This window comes from Molothrus aeneus, chromosome 1 (genome assembly GCF_037042795.1).
Source record: "Molothrus aeneus isolate 106 chromosome 1, BPBGC_Maene_1.0, whole genome shotgun sequence".
Taxonomy (NCBI): domain Eukaryota; kingdom Metazoa; phylum Chordata; class Aves; order Passeriformes; family Icteridae; genus Molothrus; species Molothrus aeneus.
Genome location: NC_089646.1, coordinates 102,145,070 through 102,172,887, shown reverse-complemented (window position 1 = coordinate 102,172,887; position 27,818 = coordinate 102,145,070). Strand labels below are relative to the sequence as shown.

The following is a 27,818-nucleotide window of genomic DNA, read 5'->3' as shown; positions in this document are numbered from 1 at the left end:
ACTGTGTGCATTTAGTGCAATTTATACATTCATCTCTGTTAGAAAGAACTTTAGATTGTTTGTCACATTGCACTATGAAAGGTTCTTGTGACCTCCTGTGAAAAAAGTTGTCTTGCAAGGTTTTAGCTTCAGCAGGAGAATGAAGTTTTCTTTGTTGCACCTATTTCTATTCAGTCTTGCCATGATAAAGGTCAAATGTTTCCACTTCTTTTATCTGTTTACATAAGCAGCAAAATGTTGTCCCCATACCACCCTCTTCCTCCTATTCTGTGCCACATCCTCAAAAAGCTTTAATAGTAAACATCCCAAAGATTTTGGCTCAGATAACACTGGAACTACCTGGTGATAGCAAGTCTCTGTGAGGAGCAGACTCAGGAAAGAGCAAAATAGATCAGAAAAAAGGCAAGAGCATCCAGGCTCTACTTTGCCTCATGATCTGTTTTTCATACTACATTATTACAGAGTTTGGCTCAGCTGGATTTACCCCATTAAATTCTTCGGGCCAGTTAATGGCCCATTCAGCCAACCTTTCTACTCTTACAGAGACCACAGACATTTGGTACTTTCCTATTCCAGTCTGAAATAAAAGAACAGGATGACCAAATGTGTCAGCTCACAAATCCCTGTGGATGCAATACTTGGCATTTGGGACGCCAAAGTACTTCCTGCTCTGTGTGCTCTGAGTACATGGGGTCAGTCCAGCAGCATCTGGGGCTGCAAAGCCCAGACAGGATGAGAGGGAGAGAATTGCAGCAATTGCCCGGTAGTATAATTTAAAAGTATCTTAAAGAAAACCTGCAGAAGGAAGCAAATAAACTTTGAATTATGTGAGTTGAAAGCTAAGCATTCTAGAGTGAATGCCATCTGTGTACTCTCCATGCATGCCCTTTATCACCTGTGTGCCCAGCTTCTTCTAAGTGCACAAATAAGAACTCTACTGGGAAAATAAAGCAAACATCTCTACTTGAAGTGCTTAATTTTGAAAAATACTTTTAATCTCTCTACCTTGAAGAAGTAGCATTTATTACACTTCAAAAGGCCATAATAAGATAATAAGTATTTTGCAGTACAACTGGAAACTACCATAGAAATTTCAAACTATAGGTTATCTAAAGCGATATGCACTCCTTCCTACTACCTCTAAAGAGGGACACATGTGATTGCCTAAATTTCACAAAAATGTACATTTCTTATTGCTTATCCAGGCCTTTAAAGGCATCATGTAAAGTCTTGGTTCATTGTGTCACAGCTGGAATGAAGGTGATCTGCACATGGTCCCTGGCATAGGAACAGCATGGTTCACAGGAAATTGAAATGGTGTAAAGAAACCTTTGTCAGCCCAAGTTCAAGGAGTCCCTAATTCTGTATGTGGCTTAGCCAGTTCAACAGCACTCAGAGTGTAATAATTTTTAAAGGAGACCCAGCTCTTCCCCACTGAAAGTAGAAGGATGGAGTGAGTTAATCTGAGGCGTCACCTTATATGCAAAGACTTGTATGTAATGCAGCACTTCCCCACGGAACCACCTCGTGCTACACGTGTAGCAGAGGTCATAGTTGCCTTCCCATGCCTGCCACACACGTTACAGGGCAGGAGGATTTGTCTTAGAGCCTCATCTCTTTCCTTCAGCATGACTGGTGCTGTGAGGATCAGCCTTCCACCGTCTGGCCATCGCCTCTGCTCTGTCACTGTGTCCACTCCCTTCCTCATAGGCTGGCAGCAGGCATTGGCACTCTTGTGCCACATGACTTAGGTCTTGCAGCACTGTCCATCCACTTCCATATGAAGAAATGGGGTTGTCTGAATCCTGAGAGATCTTTTTCAGGATTCTCCAATCTGAGAGCCTCCCAAAAAAGCTACTGCCTACCTTTATTCTTGAAATGTACTAGCTTTACAAAAATCACTCACTTAGTCAGGAGATCACCAGACTTGATTGTTTCACTGGCAATCAAGAAATAAAAAAAAAAAACCACAAAAACAAAACTAGGAAGCCAGGCAGGCTGTTTGGAAACACATGCAGATATCATCGAAACTCAGAAAGCAGCAGGGTTTCAAATACTCTGAATACCAAAGTTTCAGGATATTTTCCATTACTGTGAAAAGTCCATGAGACACTTGCATTGCTCTTGTATGTTGTAGCCACAGGCCTGGGCCTCAAATCCGCTTCTCAAAGTTCCTGTCAGAGTTTCTATGTTGCATAGTAAGAGTGCAGCATTAGCTACTGTGCATGAATTATGATGGCAGACATCATGAGTGTCATTATAAATGCAGGATATGTGATCAAATGAGTTTTGAAATGGGAGAATGCTGATTGGCACAATAAGAGATGTTAGTGTTCTGTGCAGGCAAAAACATGGCAACAGCACATGCCAATTGCAATATCTGCATTTTTAGCTATGTCATCTCACAATTCCTGCCTTGCACATTATGTAATGCTAGCATGATTTTGCAATTTCCTTCTATTCCCAGTGGCATTACATGGTAAAACAGTAATGAGAAAAAAGAAAATCTCATGTAGACACAGCTGAGCAGAGAAGTATCAGAACTGTACATTAATAAGCAGAATTTGGAAAGCTTCTCAATAAAATGAAACGTAAACTCTGGCCTTCCAAGAGCTCACAGATAAAACAGTCTGGATATTAGGTGTATTTATGATAAAGAAATGGGCATCATGAAATAATGTAACTCTCTGTGTTTAAGTAGCATTACTAACTCACTAATATTCTGGAATGCCATGTTCAAAAGACAGCCTTTCAAATTACTTGAGACTGCAGGATCTAAAGAGCGTGAAGGGAACTCTTTAATTTGCTTGCTACAAGCAGCCTTTCTATTGCTTAAGGGTCTGTAAACATAAAGGCCTGAATTGTGCGCTGTAGGGTCAGCTCTTTCCAAATCGTAGTTTTATAACCTGTAAGGCAGGCAGTAAAGTTGTTTGAGGATGTCTGTGGTAGAGAAGGGATTGGATTTTATTAATGCCCATAATTGTCCCTTCTTTATAGCAACAAGTATAATTATTTACAGCAGAAGGGTCAATTTCTGTTTCATTGAGGGAACAATGCAGTAATTGCTTATGCTATAAAAATGCTGTAATTCTTTTTTCTTATGCAGTAGAACTTGTCCTTGGATTTTTTTACTGTGACTTGAACTAGAATTTATGGTACCTGTTGCCTGGACATGCATGGTGCAGCTTCACATGTCCTGTTAGCTTGTTCAGAAATTTCCATGGTCCTTTTACTGTGACTTCTCACATAGTCCCTGGGAAAAAGCAGTATTGATCCTTGATTTCTTCAAGTACTAATTTGTCTTACTGAGAACTCAGCATGTAATGACACCTGTCATTTAGCAATTAATAGAAAATAATCCATAATAAGTAAAGCAAGCTAGAGCAATTCAATAATAAAAGAGAAAAAAGATTATTCCATATCTGTGAAGAGATTAATTTCAGTTTCATAACTCACTAATACTTTCTCACAGATTTTGGTTATAATTAACAACTTAAAAATATGCTGCACTGTTAGGAGGCTCTGCTGTTCATTTCACATTCCTTCTACATGCTGTCCTTAAGTAGGTTGCAGTGGAGACCATATCTTTGCAAAATCCCTTATGATAGTCTTCTCTATATTGTTTACCTCTCATTTGGACAGCGTGATAGTCCAGTTCATCTCTACCAGTTCTTTGTTAAGATCCTTTTGTTAAGATCCACTGGTTTTTTTCTCATCTCCCTCATGAAGGCTGAAGTCCATCAACAATTCAGCCAGTGAATCATTAACTCGTGGAACTCACACCTGTTTTGCTGGCTCTGGATTGCTAACTTAAGTCAGAATTGATAAAACATGTTTTTCGTAAATCTGCTTACTAAAATGAACAGCTCAATCTCTGAATATTCAAGGAACAGAATGGGATGGCTTTTACATGATCCCTTTGAGAGGGATGGCTACTCAGTGCTCAGATTAATGTACTTGAGCTCAGACTTCAGGTGTGCATATTTAGCAGTGAAATTTGTATGTCCAGTACCATTCTCTTGTGCTGAGGCCAACTGGCTGAAACCAGTCCATATTTATACTGCAGAGCTCCCAGGCACTAGTACTGCTTAACAGATTGCCACTTGGGAATGGGCCCTTATCATGTCTGGGGATTTTGGGGAGAGTGGTAGCTGGCTAGTGCTACAGCCCTACTGGGGACCTTTCCAGCAATTTAACAGGGAGGACAGTGCTGCATAAATAGCTTAGATGGATTTTAAGCAGTTTGGTGTTAGCAAGTCTGAGCCACCAACCTGTTTTCAAGTATCATATGTTTCCAATAAAGCAGCAAAAACCTCAGACTAGAAGTACAAAGTTCCTGAAGCTCCCCTCAGGCAAACATGAGACCTGAAGTCCATATCTTTTTGTTATGGAACTTTTGGTGTGTTACAATTTAGATGGTATTTAAATAAAAACAAAAATAATGGACAGAAGAAAGAGAGTCTCCATTTGATTAGACAGGTTTCATCATGTGCACTCTCCTAGCTCTCTGATTTTTCTTGTATTTGTGTTTTCATGCTAGGCCAGCCTCAGCAGGAGACCACAGTAATGCTGTACAGATGGTTGGGTTGTGGGAGCAGTGTGGTGAAAGCCTCTCAGTTTGAAAACAGTATTTAACCCCAGCCACTGATTTCTGCAAATCTGCTGGAGTTGTTAGGTTATTGTGGAAAAAGTTGGTATGAATGTCACATCTCTCCTGAGAGAGCTCAGAAACTTATATCTTAAGCAGATGTTGACCTGTGCAGTAAAAATCCCAAATAAAGTGTGTTTTAGGTCTTTAAATGTAAGCATCTACTTCTGTCTGAGTTTGGAAAGTTCCTCGATTAGGAGCACTGATCATCCCATAGAGACAGTGTGAGAGGTACAATCCTACTTTCATGTCAGAGTGGCCCTCTGGAGTTGCAGAGGCATGTTTCTCCCACTGAGTTGAGTGTGTTGGTGGCTCAAATGTCCTTCTGGGTGCTTGCCTTGAGAGAAGGAGGTGTTTAATGTAGGGACCACAGTGAAGGAGTTATGAACATCAGTGGAAATTAATGCGTTGCCTGATTTTTGAAGGAATACTCAGTTTAAATATACCCAAGTTCAAATGCAGAACAACCAGAGCAGTCCTTGAAAATGTAAGAAAGAGGTGCTGTTGCTCTGTGCTTACTGAAGTGTGCCAGGGATTTGTTTTCATTTTGCTGCGTGCTGTGGAAGGATTGAAGGCATGGTATGTGGGCCAGCTACCTTTCCCCTGGTGGCTGTGGAACAGGATTATGTGGGGATGTATTTTGTGGAGACATTTCAAAGTAATTTTCTGACAGCATCACATGTATGTTCGTTGTAGCCACAGTGCTGAGTGTCCCATTCTAAATTCCTGTAAAACTGTGGTTAGGATTTGTCAGGCATGCATAACCCATTGCTCTCTCTGGGAGCCTTCTCTGTTGACCTTAATGTGTATTATGTGTATGTGCACTTCCCGTATCCTTGTCCATGTGAAATTACTGTAGCTTTTCATCTTACCTCAGTTCTTTTGTTTTTGTGAAGGTTTGAATTCCATTGGTATTTTTCCTCTCAAATTCTAGATGCCAAAGGGAGGTGTCCCAAATGAAAAGTATGATGTCACCGTTGATCTTCGTTCACCCATTTGACTCAATGAGCACTCAGGTCAGGCTTGCAGGTCATACTGGAAGCCCTGGCTGCTTGGCCCCTGCTAGTGCTGAAGCCTGGCAGTGTTGAATATCAATATTTCTGTGCTCTAGCTATGCCATGTACTTTCTATTTTTTGTGATTCTCAAGATTCAGTTCCTTTTGTTTCATAAGTATTTGAATTAAATTTGTATCTCTAAGTGGTTCATAAAAGCTCTGAAACAGAGACTGTGATATAAGTACATGTTCACTGTGCTGTATAGTGACATACTGAGTATCAACTGAGAAGTGACCCAGTGCCTGTTTTATTTATAGATCTAAAATATTTTGATCCATTGGACAGTAATCCTGTCTGCAGCACTGGGTTGGAGTGTTGCACAGAAAATACTGAATAGTTTTCAAGATGAGGTCCAAAGTTTGCCTTTTATGAGCTAATAAGAAGGATGCATGTTGTAAGATAGAGGCTCATTTTTGGAAATATCAGAGGAGAAGAAAGTGTGTGTGCATGGCTCACAGTATGACTGTGAATCTTCAAAACACAGCATGGGTGTGAAATAGGCAAATAGACTGTACTCAGCAGGTGGGGTTTCCAGCAAAGGTGACAAGCTATCAGCATCATTGTACAAGACACTGGCAGGACCTCATGTGAGCTCCTATGCCTTGTTCTGATCTACCAAGGAATACCAATGTACTGGCACTACAATAGTGGAGTGTTTTGGCATAAATGATCATGGAAAACCTGTGTCACATATGGAGGAACCAAGAGAGCTTGACTTGTCTTTTAACTAGCCAGTTAAGGCCAAGAGAAGAAATTGTTATTTTCTAAAAATGCGTCCGAGGAATAAACTTCAGAGGGGAAGAAGAGCAATTTTAGTTCAGAGACCATATATATAACTCTAGGAAGTGGTGAATTGAAACAGGTATATGTACCTGTCAGGAAGGTGGTGCTAGTTAAAGTCACACAGCACTGTGGCACCAAAAGCACATTTTTCAGTGTTCTGTACATGGCAACCCCCAAAAGAGCACAAACTTTTGCCAAGATTCTCACATGGATCAGAGTTGTCTGAGTGACAAGGAGCAAAAAGTCAACGGGATTTTTCTAATTTAGGTTGCAACACAGTAATAATCAGTACCAATTCAATTGGCTTTTCTGCAGATTCTTTCACAATGGTGCATTTCCATACTGCTGTTGACCTTAAGAATTTTTCTTCAGTGTTGTACATTTTGAGCAAATTTGTATGAGCCCTTTATTCACTAGCAAACACTAAATGGCTGCATTAAAAAGAATTCTGTTGCTAATACTTAAATGTACAGTAGGAGGACTGTGGTTTCCAGAACAAAGTAATTTGGGGCAATTCCTAGCTCTCAGTATAAGTTTTTGATTGAACCATTCTAAACCATTGAATCACTTGTACTAAAGCATTTTGATTATTCATTGCAAGCAATCAAATAAATGCTATTCATTTGATACTAAGTAATGTTAAAGGAAATTAAAGGATAAAGAGAAGTGCTGCATGGAAAGAGGAAGAAAAGCTACAGATGCACTCCAAGTGGAACACTGTCATGCCCCACACTTGATGTTGAAGGAGTATTCATTTTCCTGAATATTAACATGTAAACTTTCTGTTACACTGTTCATTTAAGGAGAGGAAATCACTGGCATTTACAACAAGCATCATGACTCTAAAGCATTGCTAAGTAAAAGCTAATCTGCTCAACTGGATTACATTAAATGACACAAAGAAACATTAGAGACACTTACTAGGCCCTACAACTGAGAGCAGCAGCTCTTTAGTCAGGAGAAGTGTAAAAGCCTCAGCCTAAAACAGCATCAGAGAGTGGTAGGATAGATGTGTAAGGCATTATAAAAGTGTTGAATTTAGGGAGAAAGTTCCACGGGGAAATCAGATGAGGACAGATGAATTAACTGCATTCTCCCATCTGGAGTTGAAGCTGTTTTCAAGATTAACCTCGTCGGGTAGTAGAAGCACAAGGCCAAAATCTCATCTGTATTTAACAGTTGTGCTAATCCTGAACTGTGCAGGATCTTTTATCTACAGCCAGATTTCCTGTGGGAAGAGCTGTACAATGTCATGCTGCCAAGGTTTCTGTGCCACCTAATCCTACCAGAGTCGTTCCCAGTGCAGGGAGGAGGAAGAGTTATATCTTCACTAACAGAAGAGAAGGTCAGCCTTGTATTTATCCACAGAAGTCCTGAAAACAGGGGATGATGCCACAAAAACTGACTTGTGTTCTGTGTCTGCCTGCATCATTTTGCACTGCTGATTAAAGTGCCCTGCAGAGCTTTTTTGTAGGGAAGAAAGAATGAAAATGAACATAGTAATCTCCGTTTCCAAATTGCTGGACCGGAACCCACTGCATTTAAGTTGTGGAAAGAGACGATAGCATTGAGAGGCGAGAATTCTGTTGTGGTTATTTTTGTTGTGGTCTTGCTTTCCTATAGCAGAGCCAGCAAGAGAAAATGTGCCCGTGCCTTGGGTGCTTACGTGATAATGCTGGCCTCTGCAGTTGCAACTGAAGCACAGGCATGTGCTGCTTCCCACCAGTTTTCCCATGAAAACAAAGCATCTGGCCAGGAGAAAATGGACAAATGAGACAACATCTTAAATGACTGTAGTGGATCTGTTTGAGCTAGTTTCTCCATGCTCTACTTTGAATCTTCTCACTGAATAGATGAAAAACTTCATATCCTCTGTGAGCGCTTTAATGAGCAGTAAACAGTTTTCAAGCTTTGAATCAAAAAACCTGTTGAAATTGGCTTGTGTATTCAGTCAGCTGCCTCAGCAAATATTTTTCTTCCTGTGCTGTACACAAACCAGCAGATTGCAAAGCATCCTTGAATAAAGGCAGAAAATAAGCATTCTCCCTCTACTTATAAACTGCTCATTTGAATGCATCTATTTTCTTAATTTCCCAGCTCAATTCAGTAGTGAATTTCCAGTGCACAGCTTTGTAGAAGGTGTAGGATATATTTAGTGTTAACAGTGTTATTAATCCATTAGCACATCTCCTGCTCTAAATCCTACTTCTTAATTTCTGTGTAATATGATCAATTTGCATGTGCATATTAATTCACATTTATAAATAAAAGCTGTGCAACTGGCCATAGTCATGCCTGTGAACATTGGTGCATTTGCAGACTGTCCACACCTCATAGACACTCTTCAGGGCATAGTTACAGCAATGCAATAATCTGTTGTTTACTAGAAAACATTGAACTAGAATATCACTTACTTGTAATCTTCATAATCAGTTTCTCTTAATAAAATTACTTTTTTAATTTATAAACCCCTGACGATCTTTCAGCATACATGCAGATCTAATTGTTGTGATTGGAAATCCCTAAGCTGTATGTTTTTCTAACCTTCTGCAAACTGCATTTTCTACAGGTTTGTGGAGAACAGAATGAAAACCACTGCTCTAGGAGGCAGTATCACATATAACATGCATAAATTGGGAGTTGAATACAAGAGGCTGAGCAATGTATCTTTATCATTTATGCATGGATTTAGATCTGAGGGAATTCCTTAAGGACATCACATAATTTCTCAATTTTTTTCATTGTTCTTCTAATTTAACGTTGTGTAGCTATTGATCTTCTTCATGGCTATTGAGGAAGAAATCTCATTTGAAAGTGGCCCTGGATTTCTTTGAAAGTAGATATTACTTGGGCAGGTTTGCATGAAGACCGCTGGTTTTTTGTGTTACTCCATGTCTTCTAACTCCAGTAGAGTATTATATTGTATCATATCCAGCTACCCTGAAGACTGTAGAATGAAAACAACATATTATAGTATTTATTTTAAAACAGATGCTTGAATCTCAGAACTGTTTCATGGACATGACATAACATATTCATCCCATTTAGACTTAGAGAAGTAGAATTGCCTCTGTTAGGTGGGAATTGGCCTTCCTCTTTTCTTGGGAATCCAAGTAAACTGGTCATTCAGACCTTGCTAGATCTATTTTCTACATAATTTGTGAAGAAAGGGTAACAGCATTCTGTCATATTCTATTGTAAGAAAAGCACTTAGTCTGTTTCTTCATTGCTCCCTGCCTCACATAGCAGGATGGAACCAGGTGGAATGTGATGCTTTGGGTGCCATCAACAACTTTGCTGGAGCTGAAGGTGTGTTGTAGAGCTGAAGGTGTGTTGCATTCCAGTCATAAGCAATTTTCAAGCAGCAGTGAGCTATCTTTGAGTATCAGAAAGTTAGACCTACACTTGCAGAAGTGATTCTTCTGATTCTGGTAAGATGGGCTGTGTGATCTTGCAGATTGTTGCGTATTGGTTTGCATGTGTTCAGACTCCTGGAATTTTCTTTTGTATCTTCTTCATTGATCTGTACTGCAGTACCATTGTGCATCAGCATTTTCTTTCTCTGTGACAGATTGAAAAGAAAGAAACAGCCAGCCCTGACATGGCTTTCCATTTTGAATATTTCCTTCAGATCCCTTCTAACTTTGTTCTTTTTTAGACTAAATTATTTTAGACAGTTTTGCTTTCTTTAATTTATTTTAAACTGTGACAAGACTTTACTCCTTTTTCCATGCTTCCCTGTTGTTCAGTAAATTGCCTTTGGCAACCTGAAAACTGGTGAGTTAAATGATGTAATATTGGCTTATAAAAGCACTTTGCTTGCTGTACCAAGATACTTTTATCTTATACTTATGAACTTATCATTTTTCTGTGTTCTTTTTAAAAAGAAATTAAGCAAAGAACATAAAGCTGATTAAGAAGCTTTGAAATGGTCTTTGGATTGTTCCAAGTGTCATAAATGTAAATTCATTGGAAATCTGTTTTCTGGCTTGGTACCAAAATATATTGCCATAGTTTCAGCAAAATTTGTTGAAATAGAAAACAATGTTTATAGAGAACACAGTTCATCCGACAAGGAAAATCTTATTTTATGATCTAATAGCACATTTTAGCCTGCAGTAATAGATAAGATTTCTCAGTTCTTATGATTTGCTACTAAGCATAGGATTTCAAGGTCGCATTATTTGATTTGGACTAACTTTGGATCACAGTTTTGCTTGTTTGCAATCTGGTCACATTCTGTTAAGTCTTTGGTGATGCATCTGACTTCACACTCGGGTAAATCAAACCAATGAACAAAAATGTATGTATTAAGAAGTCTTAGAATAACTCATATTCCACTGCTGGTATTTTTTGAAAAACAAACAAACCAAAAAAGAGGATTTCTAAGATGGTATAACCACATCAGCTTACACTTCTGAGAAACTGGCAATCTGACTGAAATTAAGAGTTCTAGAATAAACTGCTAATTCTTGACACAATCTAAGGTGATCATTTTGCATACTATATATGATATCTAAACTTTCATTACAATTGCTGTGTCCTTGTGCTTGTTACAAATTTCTAATTACTAAATTTTAGTGACATCAAAGAAAAAATACTCAGATAAAGCTTTAAATTAGTTAAGTAAAAAAATCAGCAGGAAAAGTCTTTCATCTTGACCTAATTTACTTGAAATTCTTTGCCTGATGTGAAGATTAGTAACAGGTGGCCTTTTAGGGAGCCCTCAGTTTGAGTCTAATGTTCTAGTTGTTCTTTTATTATCCCAAACATCTATAACTAAAGGATTTTTTCACCGTGCCCTTTGTTCACAATGTGGGACTGTAATTGAGTTCATATTTCTCACCCAACCTTTCAGCTGTAATTAATATTTTATTATATCAGATTTTATCACTAAATAGCCTAGCAGCAGGGCATTGAGCCACACGCACGCTCCCACACACGCGTACACACACAAAAGCCACAGTGACTTATTGATGCCAGGCAAGTTCCATGTAATGAGTTATGGTTGAGAGAATACAAAATAAGTTTGTGGCACCCAGCTAATATTCCAAAGCAATTTAGAACTGATCTTATCTTGATCAAGCCAGGACAAAGAGAAATTAAAAGTTACAAGACTGAAATATTCAGTGTTGTGTGGTTATATCAGACATGTGGCATCTAACAAAAATGGTCTTTGCAAGACCAGTTATTAACTGTTTTCATTATTATATTTTATGAGCAAGACCAGTTTAGGTCATACGCTCTTTGTGCTAAGAGTTACACACTGTCCTCTGATCTCAGCTAAGCACAAACACCTCCACAGCATGACAAATGTAAAAATCTGAACATCTAAGTTGATTTGCTATTTGTCCTTTAAACTGGAATAAACCAAAATGATTTCTTTGTGCTACTCTGCATACTAAGGAGATTGTGGGTGTTACTCTAAGCTATTCTGATGGAAATAAGTTTTTTTTTAATACAAATTTTGAAAGATGGAGAAAAAGATGGAGTCTTATCATATAAATATCTGTAAACAAGATTGGAGAGAAATATTTCATAAAGCTAAGTAACTTTGATGATGGGTTGTTTTCATTATAAAAACTTCCCACATAACTTGTGACTAACTGGCCTTCCTCTTCTCAGCAGTATTTTACACAGAAGTCTCCCACCCCCTCTGCCTCTCCCTCTCAGTCTCTCCCTTTTTTCCTCTGCATCCCTCTTGCTCCCCATCTCCCTCTCACTCTCTTCCTTCTCCCCTCATGGCTTTGATTTGAAGAGGTGATTACTGAAAGAAAGTACTCCAGTTAAGAGCAGATCAGTAGCAGGACGGTACAGAACAAGCTCTTCAGTTGAAATGGTTTGTTCATTGTTAACAGCAGAAATAACCTCTTGAAATCTATACCTGCAACTTTCTTTTTAAATTATTTTTAGTTGTTTGTACACACCGAAGTTTCTTAGGGAATGAGTAGGCCCTTGTTCCCCAAGGGAGAGCTCTGTTGCAAAGATGAAGAGGAGGTAAGCCTCCTCACATGGTCAGGAGAGGAAGTGCAGTGTGTTTCTGGCTGCAGAAATCTGGAGCCTTGCTGTGGTGGGGAGGATGGGCTAGGTAGTCAAGCCATGGGGATCAATGCTGATGAGAGCACAGTTTTATTTCTGCTGGAGGTAGGGACAATCTGTTTAGCTTTCTGCAAGTCAATATATCATGCTTTCTCCATTCCTGTATCTCAAGTTAAAATAACTGGAAATACTCTAGAGAAGAAGAGGAAAAGATACCTGTATATGATTGTAAACAAATTTGCAATGATGGGGAGTGGCGTAATAAGCAGCTGAATGTATAGCTCACTCTCTGAAAAATATTTATTTATTTTTTATTCAGTTTTTCATGTTCACCACGAGAAGATCTCAGAATAGTGGCTTTGTGGACTATTTTGTGGAATTAGTAACCTCACAATCTCTCTGTGGTTTGCATTCATTTTAAAGGCAAGTTGCAAGAAGAGCATAAAGAAAGGAGGAGGCATCCCTGTTTTTTACTGCTTGGTCTCAAAGCCCTGGAGGATCTAAAGCTTTAGGTTAGTTCAGTTTAGACCAGCATCATTGAAGTTAGTGATATTGCTGCTTGGGTTTAAATTAAGAGCATAAAGCCTTGTGGAGTGAGATCAATAGTATCTGGTTCCTAGAGGGACTGAGTCATTACTCAGTAGGAATAAAACTTTTTACTGGTAAAATGAAGAAAGGGAGTACTCCTTGTCTTCTGTGTGCTATATTACATGTCCAAGATTAGAATTAAACTTTCTAACTCATAAATAAGTTAAAGCTTACACTTGACTTTTTTCCTGGTTTCCTAAGAAAAGAAGTCTTAAGTATCATCCTGTTCATCTGCCTGTATGTTTCTTCCATCCCTCATTCATAGAGGACCTCTTGGAAATTTTCAAGCAATAATTTGAATGTTGCATAAATAGTGAGTTTCTCACATACTTTGGCATCTCTGTGAAAGACCCAGATTGGCATCTGGAGGGTTAGGCTGTGTTAGAGTATGAGTTAGTTCATTTCATGTGGGCCATCAGCAGAGAGCTACAATTCTCATACCAGCAGGCCAGGATGGAGCCCAGAAGCAGTCACAGCATGTGTCTCCTCTTTTCCAGACAGTGTTTGGGAGATACTAAAAGGAGCTGAGCATATTGAAGGTGGGAGCTGGGTATCACAGATGACATGTGGAATAGAGATGGGATTGCAGCATTCTGGATTTCTTGCAGTAAAACTTGTAGTGTCTTAGTCTATTTATAAGGCTTTGATGCATCTTCTGTTTCAAATGGCCTTTAAAAAACCCAGTACCTGGTCAATGTAAATGGGATATTTTTGTCCCTTTATCATGAAAGAGCTGTCAGCAGAGATGTTTTATTGCTGTCAAAAAGTAAATGGTGGCATACCTACCAAAAAGATTATAAGGTTACATTTACCAGAGTTATTTATGGAAGAAGTCCAGTGTCAGTTGGTAGAGCAATTTAAAAAAATGCTCAGTAAATCACAGTGAGTGTAAAGAGATCTTTTAGGCAGTAGTTCTTGTATAAAAATCCCCCCCCCCCCAATCTTAAGAAAGTACATAATAAGATTTTTCAGCTCTATTATGAAATAAATTAATTTTATAAATTATGCACAATTTGTTTGTAAAAGGTATTTGATTTTGTAATATAGCTATGAAATCAAAAATCTTTTGCAAACACCGTGTGTAATTTATAAAAAAGTAGCTCGGTGTAAGTTGTTAAAAATGTTTTGTTTAAAGTGTGTCTGTATTAGAGAGACTTCATTTTTATTTTATCTTTCCTACTACTGCTTTTTATTTTCACTTCTTATTTACCAAACAGGATGATACATGTCAAGCTGTTTTCAGTACATTATCTGTTACTTTCTTCTTTTCTTCTCTACATTTCTGCCTTGTGTAAACTTTTGTATTCTTGAATATTTCAGTCTTTTTCTAGTTTTGTTTTTTCTCTTTCTCTTTTCATATGCACAATTACTTGTCTGCAATATTTCTTTTTTTTCTGTAAAAAAAAAAAAAAAAACAAAAAAGAAAAAACAAAACAAACAAACAAAAAAAAACCCACAAAAAAAATCCCAAAAAAAACCAAAACACCCAAGGGGGAAAAAACCACCAAAAAACCACCACCACCAAAATACATTTCCAGGATTCTGGTGCCCCTCTTAGTTTGTCACTTGCAGCCTGTATTTAGCAGATTGATCTCATTGGTAATGTATGGGGCACATTAGGGGAGCTCTGTAATCAAAGATGTCCTTTTCTTGTCCAGCATTTAATAGCTGAAATAAATTATGAATCTAGAGCCAAATTCTTTCTTGTGCCATATTACTTACACCTGTAGAAAACTGCTTTGAACTCCTTGTGAAACAGTACTATTTTAAGCAGGCTTAATTTCATTTACATTTTGTACTCATTTTGTATTGTGCAGGTCTACAGACTGTGTACAAAATTTATATATTTTCTTGACATTTTTGAGTTTGAAGGAAGAGCAGCCAAATACATAAATCTGTATTAAGTATGGAGAGTACAAGCCACAGTGAAGTTTTAAGTGTTTCAGAAAAAATATGTTTCTGATCATGGCGGGGTTTTGTGGCCTGCAATATTTTAGAACATTTAATTTTTTCAGCAGAAGAAACAATAATTAAAAACTTCCCCCGCAAAATAACAAAGAGGTGTCTTGGAAAAAGAAATGTAGAATTAGGTGGTTATTTCTAAGTATGCAGAATTGCTAAGACTTCGTGTCTCATCAGATGGATCATATCAGTACAGGGCAGTATTCAGCTCCTGGGAGAACAGGGCTGGGGAAACTGATGATGAAGGAATTTCAGGTGTAGCAATGTACATAACAATTGTGAAAACATAGTTGCGTCCTGTCGTTTTTGTCATCCTGTTTGTGGCAATTATAGCAGTCACTCTTCTAGGCCAGTGCAGTAACAACACTGCCAAGTCCTAGTTGGGTGTGATAATTAACCATGCAGTGGTATAACCAGGGAGAAAAAAAAAAACATTTCATCAAGGATTGGGGGCGTTGGGAGGGTTGAGAGAGCAGTTTTGATTCCCTTGCCAGTTCACAATAACAACAGAGCATTCTCTTGTGCCACAATTATTGTTGGCGTTATGTCTAACCACTACTTATATACTTGTTGGGCAAATGGGTCTTATAAATTTTAATATGCTGTTTCAATAGTAAACTAATACTTCTTTTGAACAAGTGTAGTCTAGCATATGTATTGAATTTATTGATTTTTCGCAAAGGATGGATGGGACAAAGTTAAAACTGCAGTCCATTAGCAGGCTATATGTTGTAAAACCAAGTACAGATTATCTACTGCCACAGTCTTTATTGTCCCGCTAAATAACAAAGTATTACAAACTGAAATTCTTGTAAGATTTTTCACTCTCTCTCCCCTTCTCTACTAACAAAACAAAACTGCAGTTTGGATTGTCATTTGTGATGACTGAATCTAAAGGCAGAAACATTTCAGAAAGGTTTCATGAAAGGTATTATGGTTGCCTGCAGTTACAAGGCTGAAGATGGGCACTCTTTGCTGGACACTCTCTGCCCCTGACAAGTGTGCTTAGATTCTCTAAAACAATGAATTCTCTGTACTAGGAAATAACACAAAAAGTTAAACACCCAGTGTCATCAGGCCTAGGTGGCACCCATCTGGCCCCTGGAAAGTGGAGGGAGCATGCATCGCTGTCTCCTTTTCCCTGCAGATTTTCTTCATGCAATTTTCTGAGCCAAAGCTCTCATGGGTCCCTTAAATCCTAGGGAGTCCAGATTTGCAAAAGAGAAATTTATTCTTTCTTCTGCATCTGGAAAAAAGAATTTGAAAGTGTTATGAACTTATGGTGGCCATTAAATTACTGTTTTCAGAGCATATCTGTCTCTACTTCAGTTGAGATACTATGTAGCAAATGCTTTCCTTCTCAAGGGAATTGAACCTGTTGTCATATCCTTCCCTGGTGACTGTCCTTAGAGGAAAGAACAAGCGAAATATCTTTAACTTCCAGTGACATAATGCTTTCCATTTGAAAAATTGTCAGGATTTCCTGTATAAAACCACAGGAATGCTAAGGAGAGGTTTGCTTGGATGTATTTTCCCCAGAAAATCTCCTTTGTAAATGCTGACTTTTAAGTCTTTGAGACCATCCATACAAAAGAGTTGGGCAGTCGCAAAGCAGCTTAGGAGTTTTACATTAAAAACCAGATACTGTTCCCCAGTGGACTTGGGTCTGTGAAGATAAAGCTCATTACGACACCTGAGAGTTTACATTTGGCACTATCTCTAGGGACTGAACCTAAGCTGTCTTATCTTCTCCTTTACAGCTGTTTAGGTATTTCTGCTGTGATTGATCTGAGAAATAGGGCTCCTTGCATGACAACGGAGGTGTTGTATAATATTAGTCTGTCTTGTGTTCATGCCAGGTCTGATTCCAAAAGATTCCTTGAATTTTATTTTTTCCCCCCATGGGCTGAAAATGTCAGGTGCCAGTAATAGGATTTCCTGAGAATTTAGAAAGGCCCTGCCTTGGAGACTCTAACCAGACTTATCTCTTGACCTGCAAAGATAGTAAATAAAGGCAGGTGTGAAAGTGGAATCATTCCATTCAAGTTTGAACAGGCTGGTAGCACAAAGTATTTTATTTACTTGGCACCTTTTCTACATTTGTGAGGCAACAACTGTTCCTCAGCATTAGAAACCTGCCAAAGAATGGTGAAGCTTTTGTTTACATGGAACCTCCTAGCTTCAAGTAAAGATGCAAACAAAAAGTTAAAAGGATTTAAGATTCCCTTCACTCCAAAAAGCTATAAGGATTTCCCTTTGCTCACCCAAAGAAACAGGACATACACCTCTAACACTAGTATGTCAAGTGCTTAAATGGGAAAAATTACAAGAATTTTGATGATTATGTGTTGCGTAAATATTACTTGTGGCATTGCCTAAATCACTTCTCCCCCCCCCCCATATAAATTACATATTAATGTATGATTTTAAAAATACTTGTTGGCATTGTTGCATAAAGCCCAGAAAATCTCTGATCCCCCAAATAAAATGTCCCTGAAATAGAGGTGTCTACCTTAAACAGACTTCTCCATCATTAGTAGGTACACTCATTTGTCCTGCTGCTAATCAAAAACTCCCTGGTCTTACCACTAGTCCACAGCTGAACCATGTGTGCTTCCCCTTTGATAAAATATGCAAAGTGGTCACAGGGACAGTGGTCAGCAGGACAGGACTGCTATTCAGCTGGTTCTCTGGCGTTGAATCCGTTCTGGAAATGACTGCACACAGAGTATATTTTATTCACTGTATATTAGGTGTTGCTAGAACTCCTCACCCACTGGCAAAGCCTGTGTAGCTGTGATGGTGAGACACCTGATAAATCAGGGGCTGTGCATCACCTTTGTTTAATCCACTTATAATAAATAAGGCTCTTGCACAGTAGGGGGAGAGTTAGTGGCAATTTCTTGTAGCCTTTTTCTATTTGCCTGCTAACCATAAATTATTAATTCCTGTCCTTTAAAGAGTAATTTCCCTCTTCCATTTCAAGGTGCATTACATATGTGTAATTACATATAATTTCTAGAACTGTAAAATTTGAAGTTACAGGATGAATTACAAGAATCTAGTGCATTATAAGGGCATGGAGAAAAAGATATGTATCTCCAGTGTTAATCCATATAAATATGATGTGACCATGTCAGAGACAGCTGATGACAGAGATGAAATTATGTTGCATATTATACAGAAAAAACTGTCCAAAGGCTGTATTCTTTTCAAGATGCAATATTAGGCAATAAAATTGCATAACACATGATAAGTAAAGATATATGAAGTTTTAGATACAAAGCATGAACAAAACAACTGATTCATTTAAAAAGTCTTAATGGCAGTACGATAGAAGATTTTTCAGGGTCTACAGAAGATTTCCCCCCTACAAACTGTGGGGACTCTTATGGTTTGAGCAATCAGGTCCTTCATGGACTTAAGAGCTGTGATAATGGGGTGGGGTTTGGGTTTCTTAATTTTGCCCTCTATTGGAACTGGTATTTTAGTAGAAAAATGCAGTAAAGTGAGTCTAGCATGCAGATAAATAGGGCTGTGGGAATAACTGAAATAATGGTCAATATGTAGATTAAGGGTTATTCTATTGTTTGACTCGGTAAGCATTAAAACAAAGTAAGCATGCAAGTCAAAATACAGAAATAGATCTATAAAAGTACCAGTTTTCTATATTTCTAATAAAGCATGAACTTATAGCAGTGAGCAGAAAACTTCAAATTAGGCTCCAGAGTGTTACCATGACAGTCTGCAAAGGTAGCCCAACAGTTTACACAGCTTATTAGAGCACTCCTAGTGGACCTTAAGAGCTTTGCAGGCTTTGTGGATTTCTTGCGGGGGGCGGGGGGAATCAAGGATAATAAGAATTCAAAGAGATTTTAAACAGTTGATGCAGGAATAAGAAAATTTCTTATTCTTATTTTACAACTGGATTTCTGAGGCTCATAATAGTTCATTGACTTGCCTAGGATCACACACAGCAGCTGTATTGAGACTAGTAAATAAATTCAGATAGTCTTTGTCTATATTCAGTTTCTTAGGCCATCTCCCTTCTGTGAAATTAATTCTAAAAATTTCTTTAATGCTTTCGTTATATAAAGCATCAAGAGTGTTTTAGAGAGACAAAATAGAGCTGACAGTTCAATAATGAAGTAATCAAGCTTGTTTTCCCTTTGTTTGCAATTTGGAATTACTTTGGAATTAGGTGTAATTATAGATTAATAAGTTTCAATAAATGCCTAGATTGTACATGTTAAGTATGTACATGTACCTACTCCTGTATGAAGACTTCTAAAGTCTACGTTTGCATCCAATAGGTCCTTCTTGGAAAGTTATTCTGTAACTTTGAATGAGACTTTGATTCATTAAAATTTGATTTACAGCTTTCCAGTATTGTGGAGTAATGTCCTGATTCAGGAGATTACCAAAACCCATCATTTCATGTAGTTAAGACTATATATATACTTAAGTCTTCTTTGAGATTGTCATTTGTCTAAGTACTCTGAGTATCTTTTATTACCATGCTAATATGGTTTTCTTTCTGCTTTCATGTCTCTTTTTCAGCTCTGAAAAAAAATTAGTGAATTTTTCAGACATTGACACACCATTCCAATTTAAGCAATCTAAATTCAATAAATATCTGAGAGACATGCTATATTTAATTTCTTACAATAATTAAAGTACAGTGTTCAGATCTGTATCTTTGCACAATCATTTAAATTTGGAACTGATTTGGAATTGTTAGAATAAAAAGCAGTGTAAAAATAATATAATTTTTTTCTTTTCCCAAACACCTTTTTAATCCCCAAATTTGAAGCGTTTGAATCCTAGGTTAAAAATAACTGCCATGTGTTCCTTTCCCAATGCAGCAACGAACTATTAATTTTTAAAAATAAATTTTGAATTTAATTTCCAAGGCATTGAAATTCTATAGTAGAACAGTGTAACATGAATTATACTTAAATTACATTTCTTTGCTTCTGGAAAATCAGTCTAAATGCTGCTGATAACCGATATGCTTTTAGCACATTTCAGTGTAGTGTAGAACTTGTTTTCAGGATTACAGGTAAGGAGACTTTATTCTCTGAAATGCAGAGGTGTGGAAAAGGAATAATTCAACTTCAAACAAACCAGAAATCTGACTAATACGTAACAGAAATAGTAGAGTCGTGGCACAGTGCTAGCTCAATTCACTGAGCTTGAACCCTTTTCAGGCAGTCCAGCTGTTACATATTAAAGAAAGTAATATTAATTCTAAGACCTAGAGAAAGCTTTTGGATTATAATTGTAATTGGGGTAATTTTGTAAAATTCATTAGCAAGATGATCTCATTTGTACAAATGTAAAAAGTATCACTGGTAAAATTCTGTCAGGTTTCCATTGACCCAGGTGCTCATAATGTGTTAATTTACATCAGAGAAACAGCAGTGTGTGGAAATTGGCCAGCAGATAGGATTTAGTTATTTTTCATTAGCACTTGGACTTTGATGAAGGGGAACAGAAAAGAGTTGTTTGACCTTTCAGTGCTTAAATTATTAAAGAGCAAATAGATTTGAGGTCTAGATGCTTGCAAATCTAATTTGTCTTGTGGAGTAAGGATTAAAAGACATTTTGAGTTTGAAATTGCTCCAGTCAACTTACTTCTTATTTTAAAGTATCTGAAAATGAGTAAATGGTAGGCATCTAAAAGGTATACAAGGAGTAGTGTATGTAGTAGAAATAAATACGGATTTACCTCAGAAAAAGGAGCATTTTAATGACAGATTTGTTTCTACAATGTCTTCTGTCTTTAGCTTTAATCACTGAGTGAAAAATTAAGAGAATCCTCATTTCAGTACTGAAACAAGTCATATTATCTCATCTGGTCTGATGTACGTCTTATATTCAGGCCTGCTTCAAGGAGGAAGTGACTTAGTTTACTATCCATCATGCTTAGTGAAACTACTGGATTCTTATATTTGCTGCAGTATTAGGCAAGCATACCCAGCTCCACTATCTTGCAAGAATAAATGTTTACTTCACCTTTTGCATTTTTTTCCAATACTACATTTGAGTTTGCAAATGGTATTTATTGTAGATTAATATTGCAAATTAATAGTTAGAGGAGGCAACACGCTGTCTTCAAAGTAGCTTGGAGTCCGAGTTCTAAGCAACTCTATTTTGTTCTAGAAAATTAATTGTGAAAATCATGTCAAAAATTGATTTGTAAGAAAAGAACCAAGGTTTTAATGTAGATATTCTCTGGCTAGGTTTTTTACAAATCAGTAAAAATCAGTTCCCACAGGATCAAAGAAACATTGCTGTGGATTGACCTTCATTTACTACTCAGCATGGAATTAATCAACTAATGAAAATGTTTCTGCTTGATATGAAGCAGAATATCTCTTGTTGCACAGAGCTGCAAAATGTACAAGCAGAGGCCTTCAAGTGAACCCTCAAGACATTCCTCTGTCCCTGACTGTACTAAATTTATGCATGGTTAGATTTCTGCGTGAAGTTCAGCATTAAATTAAAACATTTAAATTTGAGTGTCCACTTTGAGATGTCTACATGTGAGCTGAGTATTTAGTTATTATAATCAATGGAGTCTGAGAAGGAATTAGGTTGACCTGTAAGTGGACACTTTCTTTCTGCTCAGGTCTCTTGGAACTGTAGATGTGTGGACACCTTCATGAAGGCAGATAGGTTTAAATATGTTAACACTGAGCTAAAGCTCCACCATATTGAAAGTCTAAATCGGGCAGAAGGAAAGGTGCATTCTCAGTGTTAACTTTGTGGGCATTTTTTGTGACCATAGAAGTCCAGCATCTTCTACTGGAGATGCTAGATCTTAAAAATACAGTCAACAAGGTCTGTGGCACATGATCAGTAAGTCTGGTAAAAAACCAGTAAGATGGTCAAGAAAATTGGCATTTTCTGCCCCTTGGTGATATTTGACTATAAAAAGTCTGCAGGCCTTAAATGGTGGTGTCCTAGAATTATGGAATGGTTTGGGTTGGAAGGGACCTTAAAGATCATCTAGTTTTGACCCTAATCTGGTCAAGGGATGCCTTCCCTTCCAGTTTGCTTAAAGCACCATCCCTCCTGTCATTGGACAGTTCATAACTTTATTTCTAAATCAGGTTTGCCTCTAGAAGGGAAGTAGCCACAGCTGTTCAGGGATGTGACTAAGCCAATAAACCCTGTTGGGTCCAGACTGAGATGGTCCTGCAGAAGCTCAGCCCATGTGTCCCTGTATTTTGGGCAGAATCTTATGTAAACATAATTCTCTACCTACAGATGGCAGGAACAGTAACACATCAGAAGACTCTGTGGATATTTCATCTTCAAGAAGCTTCCTATGCAGAGATTGCTGTTTTTTATGAACTGTCAACTTGAAAGATCATAAAGTGTTACTGAATGTAGATGATACACAGAAATGTGGACACATTGCCACTTTGACGTCAATTATCTAGTCTGACTTGTTTACTGGGATTCAAGATTCCAGGAGACAAATACTGATTAAGAATCACTGGTCCCCAGTGAAGCACTAAACTTGTAAGCCAGTCCTCTTTAGAGACATGGACTTCCCACATCACAAATTTAAAAGCACTGACTGAGTCTTTTACAGCAACTGCAAGGGTATAATGATTACACTGTTTGCATATACAGCAGAAATTGCAATTTCTTTGTTCCTGTTTGAATGTCCATAGCACCTTTACAGTGGAGAGAGATGGACTGTTCTCTGTAGGTCTCAGTACAACAGAGACTGCAAGTGCAAACTGACTTGCTTTGCAGAATGCAGAAACTGAAAAATATGGTTATCTATGAGATGTGTGAAAGTGCTTTGCTGAGTGATAATAGTGTTATCAAAAAGTGTTTTATACTTGCTCAGCAGTAGTCAATATGCCACTGAAATTTTGCTTTGTGCTTTTATAAATACTTATAATGTCAACAGTTAAGCAAATACTGATCCCTGTCTCTCTGTAATTTATGTCTTCATTTTAATCTCAGTACTAATTTAATTTCATTTAGGTAAGATAACAGGTTAGAGAAGGGACTCTATAGCTTTATGCTTGCTTTGGTGAACAAAATAATACTTAATTTCACATTTTAGCACTGATTAAACAAACTTTTTCTGTACCAGAGTTTAAACAGGAAAATGTGCTGTGCATTCTCTTGTGTGAAAAGCTGTGATGTGTATGGCTATTTTTGTCTTTCCAGAACAAAATTAATTTGAAAGCATGAATCTATTCCACAGACTTATACACCTGAATATTAAAACGTCTTTTTTTTTTCCTGTGTTCTTTTCTTTTAACAGTTGTTTTTTTTCAGTAAATACTCCACTGTTATGGTTTTAGGATGGTTTGACTGCCCAAGTTTTAAAATAACCACTGTTTCTTTTCTTCTTTCTTTTCTACTCTCTTAGTGTCTATCAAATCGTTGTTGAGGAAGAGCGCCCACGGAGGACCAAAAAGACAACTGAAATCCTAAAGTGCTACCCAGTGCCCATTCATTTCCAGAATGCCTCACTCTTGAATTCCCAGTACTACTTTGCTGCAGAGATTCCAGCCAATGGTTTACTAGCTGCTCAGCCTTTTACTATTGGTGATAACAAAACATACAGTGGTTTCTGGAATACTCCTCTTCTTCCTCATAAGAGCTACAGCATCTATTTCCAAGCTGCTAGCAGAGCCAATGGGGTAGGTCTTGCAACAGGCATGATTTTATACAGTGTTTGTGTGTAAATTAATGATTGGCATCAACTAGCAGGATGCCCAGTTTAGTTGCTAATGAGAAAATGAAGTAACAGTGAAATTTAACACACTGACTTTAAAAAATAGCAGTTTTCCTAACACAATATTGCTTAATGATTAAAGGTTACAGGAAAGAGGAGGGGAAAACCACACGTTTTGTCAGTAGTGAGCAGGCAAAGTAGTATATTACCATTCTGTCTTATTAGCTAAAAGCTGTCCAGTGACTGTGTTTGACTGGCTTTTTTTCTTCCTTTTTTGTTTTTTTTCTTGCTTTGAACAAGAAAATGTTGTGATTTCTTTCATTACATTTAAGCCAAACACGATTGTGGGGTTTAGCACATCTGTCTTGGCGTGTCCAGTCCTGTTACCTTGGTTTGTAATATCTTGATCTCCCTTTTTCTCATTCAGTTGTCCTGATTGAATTAGAAATCACTTTTTTTTTGTCCCTTTCTGCAAACAAAGTAAAAGGAAAATGAAGAAACGAAGTAGATGGAACTGAAATGAAAAGTGTGTAAAAAGATCCTCACAGATCATGTTTCATCAGACTAATTCTTCCTGGAATTGTTTTTCATTTCCTGGACAGACCTACCCAGAGCCCTTCAATTCTTGATAAGCTTTGGCTGTCTGTGCTGACAGCCTGGAAATGTTTTCTGCCAGAAACCATAATGCTCCCTCATTCACAGTGCACCGACAGTGCACAAATGTGAAACACCATTGATTATTTTTTCTTCCTAACGTTGTCTAACATGATGCCTCAAACTATACTTTCTGTAAGAAAAAGAAAAATCTCCCAAGGTCATTATGTTGCCAGTTAAAAAGCTGAACACTTGCCTGTGCTCCTACAAATATCTTTCACATTTTCTACTTTTAGAGGAATCTTAAGTGAAATGTTTACATACCATACCCAAGCAGTGCTTGTCCATGTTATGAAAGCACTTTGGAGTTAGCTAATAAGCAGTTAAATATGGACTAAGGCACATTCTGCTCTGACATTTTATCAGTACTTTTAAGAATAGGATAATGGATGACTTTCTCTGTCTAGAAACACAAGATGTGACCTTTTTCCTCTTTGTTTGACACAGGAAACTAAAATCGACTGCGTCAGGGTAGCCACAAAAGGTATGTTTGGATTATGTCATGTATTCTGTACTTCAGCTTGTTGACCTTCCCTTCACATGGTGTTTGGAAACTTCCAGAAGTGTTTATATTGCTAAAACAGATCACTAAACATATTATAGAATTTTCATAGAATCATTTGCATCCTTAGCTGAGATTTACGAAATTTACTTGTTTGTTTGTTTGTAATCATAAATTTATTAATTACTTCTGGTTGTCTGCTTGAACACTGGGCTTTTAAAATATATTCTCTGGGTTTTTATATGATCTCACTTACATACCTATATATATGTATTTATATAGTAGAGTTGTAAAATTGCCAATTGCAGAGTACATACTGGCTGCTTATACATCCGTAATGAAAAATTGCCCCTTTCTTGTAAGCAATTACCTTAACTTAATTGCTGTATAAAAGAGAAGTGGAGATATCATGTTCTTTATTTTAATGAGACAGATCAGCTATATTTACTCATCTGTCAGTAGATGATACTACCATTTGTGAGACAAATATGTATAATTGAGACAGTACTGGCTATAGGTTTTGTCTCCAAACAGGGAAAGATAAACATGTTGCTGATCTATTTATCTTTGGGGGCTAGATCTATCTGTGATTATCTTTGTAGTCTCACCTTTTTAGTACCTTTAGCTGGTGGCAATTTAAAAACCTGAAAAAGAAGTGGTAGGATAGTACAAGTGACTTGGAGATGGTAGTAGAGGAACAGGAAAGAACATGCTGCTCTGAGTAGGAGCAGGTAATACCACCTGGCAGTTTGGGCACCTGGCAAGAGCGTGAAACAAAAACTGCTTCATCCCTATACCACTGCAACTTGCAGGAGATCATTGTCTCAGTGACTATCCCTAATGGAACTTATTCCACCATGATTTCCTTTACATGGAGACTTCACAATTTCATCAGCACCTCTAAGTCTAAATGGGATGAGAATGTCATTACTTAAAATTAACAGAAATATTCGCATAAAGTTACCGCTGTTGAAAGTTTGTATACTCCCTAATTTGCCAAATACATTTTCATGCCTGTTTGAACTGATTCCTGGCTTCTTCTCTTTTCCAAACCAAAGGAAGTGGTTTTAATTTCAATATACTGACTGCTTACTAAACCACAGAAATCTTTCAAATATCTGAACTCAACCCAAATATAATACAGATGAGAGTTTAATTCCAGATGCAAGTGAAATCTGGTATTGTTTTCAAGTAGCTTCAGAGATATCAGGGTGAACTAGGGTACATCTGAAATCATAACAGATGATTAGAGGAATGGATTTTAAATTTTTTGAAGATTTGTATTCCTGATCACTTATGGATGTTCAACTATTTAAATTACTTGACTGACTGGAAATTTTTACTCTCTCATTTGAGAAGCGAGGGTAACTTCATAGATTGGAATAGCTCCCATAGCAACAAGCTACTTTGAGCTAACCCATTTGGCAATGGAGATGTGAGAAATGCCGCTTTTATTTTAATAAAATCTCCCTACATTCCTGTTTTGAAAGCATTTTTCTGATTTTTTCTTAATAAAATAATGTTAGAGGTTGTTGTGAGGACCTTTTTTTTTTTTTAACCAGAGGTAGCCTTGATGGTATTTTTAGTCCCTGGTGCAAAATTTTCCTGGGGGGCTACAGTAAAGCACTGATTTCCATGATTTAAAACTGAATGCTTGTATTATATTTTTAATCTGTATTAATTTTAAAAGATTAAATGGAGACCATGACATATTTTATATGGTATTAAAAGTAGCTGTCTGCACAGATGTTTTCCCTTTGGATCTAACTGAGATACTTAAGGGAAAAGCAGAACTTTCTGTCCTCTCTGGACCTCCCACATTTGCATTAGAAGAAAACAGCAAAAATTCTCTATGTGTGTAGGTCAGAAATCTCTATACCTGCATTGGGACAAGACATAAAATTGTCCTCTCCCAATCTCCTCTCCTTCTGTTTAATCCCCACGAACAGCGCTGTACATTCACATTGTGCCCCAGTAAGCAAGGGCTGCTCTGACCATTCTGCCAGATTTCTTAGACTTGCATCATTTTCCACTGGGCTTTGAGAATACAGTGTAGCTACTAGACAGTGAGCTACTTAAGTTCTGTGTGCTTGTTATGCCCATCTATTTATGTGCTGGAGTGCTCCTGACAAATAAGATTGGGAACGCTCTCCAGTACCACATCTAGTTTTCACATACTGGTAACATTCCTGAAATATTTGTCAGCTGGGCTTCTCTTATCTTCAGAAGTTCAAGTTTGGTGCTTTTAGAGCTAGAGGAAGTGCTTCAGGACATTCATGTGTAAAACTGGTAAAATCTTCTTTTGAATTAAGGTCTGATCCTGAAAATACCTACAGCCTTGTGTAGGCAACTGGAATCAGCAAACATGCTGTGGATTTTACTATGTCTGTGAGAAGCCGTATGGTTTCACAGAATCACAGAATATTCTAAATTGCAAGGGATCATCAAATCCAGCTCTTAAGTGGGTGGCCTATATGGCAATTGAAGCCACAGCCTTGGTGTTCCTAGCACCATGCTCTGACCAGCTAGGCCCTAATCAAGTCAGTCATGTACCTGCTTTTGCACACAGAGAATAATCTCATTGACTACTTCACAACTGTTCCATCTTAAAGTAGAGATGTAAGTAGTTTACTGGATAAAGGCCTGTGCCATTCCTAGGATCAAGAGCCCTTCCTAGGATCAAGGTCACTCAAGGTAACTTTCAAGTTGCTCTACTGAGCCAGCTGAGATTGGCCAAGCCACCTCATTGTGGTTAGCCTGTTTGAAGTCTGCCCTGAGGACCAGTATGGGCATTCAGAACATGTCACGAGCAGAATGATGCCACTTGCTTGTTATATTCCCTTTAATTATCTCACCTCCGGATAATAAAGTTG

The 27,818-nt window shown here is 37.7% G+C and overlaps 1 protein-coding gene across 6 annotated transcripts in view; it reads left to right on the top strand.

Annotated features, from left to right (window-relative positions):
* Positions 1-27,818, top strand: part of PTPRM (protein tyrosine phosphatase receptor type M) — a 441,308-nt gene that overhangs the window by 241,240 nt on the left and 172,250 nt on the right. For all 6 annotated transcript variants that reach the window (XM_066561791.1, XM_066561798.1, XM_066561783.1 and 3 more), the window contains exons 12-13: positions 23,481-23,754; positions 24,891-24,927. In XM_066561791.1, the coding sequence (XP_066417888.1) occupies positions 23,481-23,754; positions 24,891-24,927 (311 nt within the window). The remainder of the gene's footprint in view (positions 1-23,480; positions 23,755-24,890; positions 24,928-27,818) is intronic.